General features: G+C 40.1%; 1 protein-coding gene across 1 annotated transcript; it reads left to right on the top strand.

The window, feature by feature from the left end:
- The first annotated feature begins 1,314 nt into the window (after positions 1-1,314).
- Positions 1,315-5,680, top strand: LOC141762104 (uncharacterized). The gene is made up of 4 exons (XM_074625978.1): positions 1,315-1,414; positions 3,174-3,367; positions 3,843-3,936; positions 5,373-5,680. Exons 2-4 carry the CDS (start codon positions 3,271-3,273, stop codon positions 5,563-5,565), a joined length of 384 nt encoding a protein of 127 aa, XP_074482079.1. The 5' UTR covers positions 1,315-1,414; positions 3,174-3,270; the 3' UTR covers positions 5,566-5,680.
- The last annotated feature ends 211 nt before the right edge of the window (positions 5,681-5,891 follow it).

The following is a 5,891-nucleotide window of genomic DNA, read 5'->3' as shown; positions in this document are numbered from 1 at the left end:
AAACGTGTTTCACACCTCTCCACCAGCTGATGAAGTTGTGTGCTCAGTCCCGGCCAGCATACAGATTGTTTTGCTCTTTCTCTGCATGTTGTTATGCCTTGGTGACCTGTGTGCAATTTCCCTAGAATCTCTTTCTGCAGTGATTTTGGAATCACTAGACGTGTGCCGTGTAGAAGCAGTCCATTCTCAACGGTTAAATCTCCCGTTTGCTGATGGTAAGGAGAACATGGTCCTGTTATGCTGTAATTGTCTGGCCATCCTTTAATACAGTACTGCTTTACCTGTTTCACCACTTCATCTCTGTCTTGATGTTCATTGATTTGTTGCAGTTTTTGTTCTGTAGCTGGAAGACAGGACATTTCTTGATGTGCATACAAATTCATCTCAGTTTCTAGATGTGTGTCTCCTGATGCTCTTTCTGGTGCTCTGGAGAGCACATCAGCTGTTGCTATGTTCTGGAACATGAGTGTAGGGATGGTTACTGAAACACCCCAGTAAGGCTAAGTAAGTTCAATAAAACTTTATGAAAAAAAAAGACTAAAAAGACAATATTTTAGATATTACTGCAGCTCCTACAAGCAAGTCAATGAATTAATTAGGGTATTTCATAGTCATTAGGTTCTATAAATACATTTTAGCAAAAATAAAACATGTTGACATAAAAAAAAAAAATGTATTGTTGATTAATTTCATTTCAATTTCCCAAACCCTTCTGATGTCTGTGTGTGTGTGTGTGTGTGTGTGCGTGTGTGTTACATAGGTACATAATACATGAAAAAATAATAAACCTTTAAAAATATTTTCATCCCTGTTTCAACCCCTCTTTCAGCTGATTCCATCGACAATATATTTAGTGGCTGACGGAGGGGATGTGGTGCTGCCCGGCCCCACTGGCTACGTTGACCGTATCAATGCAGGCAGCAGATCTGAGGTCTGCAGGGAGGAGGAGGGCCCTGCATCCCAGGCACCTGAAAGTAGGGCTGCAACTAACAATTATTTTCATTGCCGATTAATCTGACGATTATTGTCTTGATAAATTGATTAGTTGTTGGTCTATGAAATGAAAAATAAAATATAAAATGGTGAAAAATGTTGATCAAAGCCCAAGATGACATCCTCAAATGTCTTTTTCTGTTCATCATTTAACAGCTATTCAGTAGAGGAGTAAAGAAACCAGAAAATAGTTACATTTAAGAAGCTGAAATCAGAGAATTTTTACTTTATCCTTAAAAACTAATTAAGTGATTGATCGATTTTCAAAATAGTTGATCATGTATCTAATAGTTGATAGTTGATTTATCTTTGCAGCTGTACCCACAAGACAGCCGGGAACTTTTCAGTTCCAGGCGAGGCCTGCAGCATCTGTTGACCATGCTGGACCTCCACCCTCACGCGCAGCGCGACTGTTCACAAGGTTTGAAATCAGTTAATATTGAAAAAGTAATTGGCTAAAAAAGAGTTATTACAAAGGTGTGAACGGCTTGTTTCTTAAAGGGACTATTTGTAACTTTCAGAAATGCTTGTTAACAGCGACACCTGTGGCCGTTAAGTCAAAGAAAGTCAGCGTCGGGCTCGCGCTTGCTCGCTCCATATAGACATGAACGAGCATCCCTCAAAACAGTGAGGCGACACACGTCAGCTAAAAGCACAATATCACTCTATATTTCAGCTGCTTGGCAGTAATGTTAGCTGACCAGACGAAGGTCTCTCCATGAATCAATGCTGATCCTAGTGTTGGCTTTTCCTGCTTCAGACCGGAGGCTGAAGCAGCGGGGCTCCGCAGCAAGTAACGTTGTCGTCTCCGACCGCAGCCGGAGTGAACAGGGAGACACCAGCACCCGGTCGGAGGCGATAACGTTTCTCTCTGCGGAGCCTCGTCACTTCACAAGACACGGCAAACCTCTGTTGGTCTGGAGGAGCTGCAGCAGTTATTTCTGCACAAACGTCCACTGTACATTCACTAGATATTCTCAGAGCTAAACTAACTCTTCTGCAGTGTGTAGTGTGCGCGCATGAACATGAGGTGGAGCAAGAACGCGCGCGTTGTGTGAGTGAAGGCAAGCAGGCAGAGGAGCGCTCTGAACAGCGTAGCCACATGCGAGCGTGCATTTGCGAGCCGCATTTGCAAGCGCGCATGGGACACCGACCCCGTAGATTTATACGTGTAAAAAGTTACAAACAGTCCCTTTAAATTACCAACCAGTAAATACAAAAGAATAAGTTTAAATACACATTCGTGCTGCTTCCATTTAAATGGTTTCATTACAAGTGTAGGAGCCAAATATTAGAAAAGGAGATGTTAAATTCCATATTCTAAGATGTACGTACATTATGTTGATAGAGTAGTGGTTGGTATTTATTATAGATGTACATTATGTTGATAGAGTAGTGGTTGGTATTTAGATATACATTATGTTGATAGAGTAGTGGTTGGTTTTTGTGCCCCATGTGGTCAACCATGGCATTAAATTGTTGATAAATTGGCACCAGCTGATGCCTTCATGGTGATTAGTATCAGCTGTGCACAGCGCAGCTGCTTCAGGATGCCAAGAGAAGAAATAGTTTTTCAACGGGCTTTAATATAGTTTCTTGTTCATTTCACAAAGACGAAGTTTAAGTTGATCTTTTTCTTTACTTTGGGTTGCCGCGGCATATCCTGTTTGGGTTGTTTTGTGTAGTTTATCACACATAGGCTGCACGTTGACATCCATTTATCCATCGACAGAGCTACTAACTGGACATCTAACCGTGAGGAACCAGATGAATGAGCGTTACTTTATTTAATACGAGCCTTGTTGTTGACACGTTTCTTGGTGATAGAAATATGGCTTAAAGGAAAGAAAGAAGGAAGCCATAGTAACAAGTCTTTCCAGTTTGAATAAAAGCCTTTCCAGACTGATATCATTCAGAGAAACAACGTTAAAAGTTGCAAAATGTGTCTGGATGTGCAGCCAGACGATTAACAAAAGCATTGTCGTCAACACAGTGAATTTATAGATGATTAATGACACCTCATTCATTAAATATTAACATCTCTTGCTTAAATAAATAGGAGAGGAATTATTGTTGATTTTTGATTTTCCACAAACTCTTCATTTGGAAATATCTCTCGCTTTCTCTCTCTCTTTCTATCTATCCAGCCCATCACCCTGTCTTTTTCTCTGTCTTGAAAGGAACATACTAATCGGAAGGGTGGAGAAGGGAAACCTCCTAGTGGATGGGGCAACATTATTTGTAGAATTTAGCCAGCAGGAGGCAACCGTCCCCCTCATGACGGCTAAGGTCAAAGCTGAATTGCGGACGGAGGAGGACATTGTCCTATGCGACGCACACGGACACAAACTGGCAGACTCCAGTGGGACAACTGGTACGTTATAGTATTTACAAAGTTTGTCAATTCCTGTGGCTTAGCTGAATGCTTTGCAGTTTTGAAAGTTTTCTTTTTTTTGTTGAGGGATTTGAATCTTAATTCAGGTTCAACTCTTTTTCTAACAGTTAATGAAAATGATCAGAGGGATGGGGTGGGGGGTGGGGGGGGGTTAACTTAAAAACTCGCAAGTTAATAGACTGAGCTCTGAGTGCAAGGACTGACAGCCCCCGACATTCATATAGCAATTATTAACTTTTAGTAAATGTTCTGATTTAATGACAAAATCCTAAGAATAATAATGGACTTAAACAGTCTTCTATTTTGGGATATGGTTGAGAGATGTAACAAGGCTGTTATACTGGTAAAGAAATCAAACACAGATTCTCTGTAGGTGCCAGCACCTCCAGAGGCTTAAGATGTCTCTTGGAAACAAAATATCAATACATTTTTGTTTTTTTAATCTTTTCTGTAGGCATTTCCTTCTGGAAACAGAATGCACGAAGAATACTGGCAATGGAAAATAGCCAGTATGACGAGATTCAGAGGAGGAAGAGGAGGAGGACAAGGTAACAAGCATTCCGTTTATCCAAAATGAATAAACATCACAAACATTTTTCTGTTATGCATTAAAGAAACATGTAAACAGCTTAAGACAAAAAAACAACAGACTGTAACCCCCCCAAATAACAGACAACAAACAGATTATCAAAAAATAGATAAAGATCCACTGTATTTGAATGGGGAGGTCTCATCATGTTGGCAAATGTACACCATAGACGCGAGCTGTCCACATGCATATGGTTCAAACCCTTCCCGGCCATTACAGGCCTTTATGAGTGACATTAAAACTTCACCCACATTAGGGTCTCCCAAATGTATACTGCATGCTTTGCTTACTGATCTGAAAATGTACTGTAGTTGCAAAGTGCCTGAGTCGTCCACTGAGCCCTTATCAGCCCCACCCAACTGAGTGATTATACAAAGTTAAGAGACCTCACTGGAAACCTTCTAATGACAACCATCTAGTGTTTGTGTTTGACAAGAAAGTTGAGAAGATTTGTGTTTGACAGATATGGATGAAAACCTAAAACTTGTAACTGAAACTGAGGGTTAGAACATCCCACGATGCAGCTGGGTGAGACGGCAGATATGGACTTGACTTGCAGAATCAGTCCAGAGTCAGGGTCCAGACAAAAGAGATGTTGCTCACAAAGGGCATTATTACGTAATTGCTGCACATTTTGTGTGTAGACTATGTATTTCCTTGTGTCTGTATGTGGATTTGAGTTTGTGTTTGGGGTGTATACGAAATAAAAGGAGAGTACAATTAGGAATATCAATATAAGCTACAGTATAGGGACAATAATAATAATAACAAATTAAAATACGGTATTTATTAACAATGGTTGGTTAATCAAAAGTTGTTAATATATCCACTAAATTGACTAAACCAGATAGACCTAACCTTTCAATGCACAATATTAGCCTTAGCTGCTACTAGAACTGACATGAGGTGGTCAAGCACAAAGTAGTTAAGTCCACACACACAGAAAACACAGAAACAGAGATTCACTTCAAAGTAATCTAGACTCTACCCTAACAGCGATACTGAACATGAAAACACTCACAGCAAATCCCAGGCTGTGACATTAACCAAGATGATCATGTATTAGAGGAGTTCTGGATGATTAGACGTCATTAAGACGCTGTATTGCAGTCTACCTGTGGGGCACGTGGACAGGCTTTTGAACAGTTCCCTTGTTTTTTTAATGGTAGATTTGTCTTGATTCAAATAAGTAAAAGATGTGAACCATGTAAATAGCCCACAATAAGTTCAACTTATCATTTAAATAAATTGTATGTTCAAACTTCAAGCCAGTAATCAAAACACAGTGGATGTTTGGTTTTCTACTCATGACTTATTCGCAAGTGAAATTTGTAGAGTAATGGGCATATTGTCTAAATTAACTTTTTACATTTTTTTATTTCCTTATATCCCTAGTCTCTTTGAGGAGGATGTGAGGGAAAATGTGGAGAACCTGGTGCAGGCAGCAGAGGAGCTGCCTGCTATTGGTCAGGCTCTGAGGGAACTCGGCCAGTTCGCCTGCAACCGGGCTGCTACTGTGGCCTTGACGGAGGCACAGATCGCCTCCGTCAAGGACACCTTCAAGTGCATCATTTGCAGAGGTTTGTAAGCTACATGTAAAATCTATTGCATAAATCCTGTTTGAAAACACACTGTTAACAGTTTGTGCAGGTTGATAACAGACTGTGAATGAACAACAACAGCCCATCACTTTCTTCGACAGTTGAAACAATACTAGTAAACATCTACTACTGTCTCATGTAGCCAGAAACAAGAGAAAATAGTTAGCACACCCAAAACTGTGATCATGACAGTATTTCTACATACACAATAGGTTAACTTTATGGACTCGTACAATATTATTATCATCTTTTACACCCAAATAATGAGCTACAGTTTGGGGTTAAGACATGTAAGTATAATCTAAAAGGAAGC

The sequence above is a fragment of the Sebastes fasciatus genome, chromosome 23 (assembly GCF_043250625.1).
Source record: "Sebastes fasciatus isolate fSebFas1 chromosome 23, fSebFas1.pri, whole genome shotgun sequence".
In the NCBI taxonomy this organism is placed as follows: domain Eukaryota; kingdom Metazoa; phylum Chordata; class Actinopteri; order Perciformes; family Sebastidae; genus Sebastes; species Sebastes fasciatus.
Note: the sequence above shows the minus strand (reverse complement) of the source record. Positions and strands in the feature narration are given on the sequence as shown.

Coding starts and splice junctions, on each gene's coding strand:
- LOC141762104 (XM_074625978.1), top strand. CDS start 3,271: ATGACGGCTAAGGTCAAAGCTGAATTGCGGACGGAGGAGGACATTGTC. Junction 3,368..3,842: donor AGACTCCAGTGGGACAACTG/GTACGTTATAGT, acceptor TCTTTTCTGTAG/GCATTTCCTTCTGGAAACAG. Junction 3,937..5,372: donor AGGAAGAGGAGGAGGACAAG/GTAACAAGCATT, acceptor TTATATCCCTAG/TCTCTTTGAGGAGGATGTGA.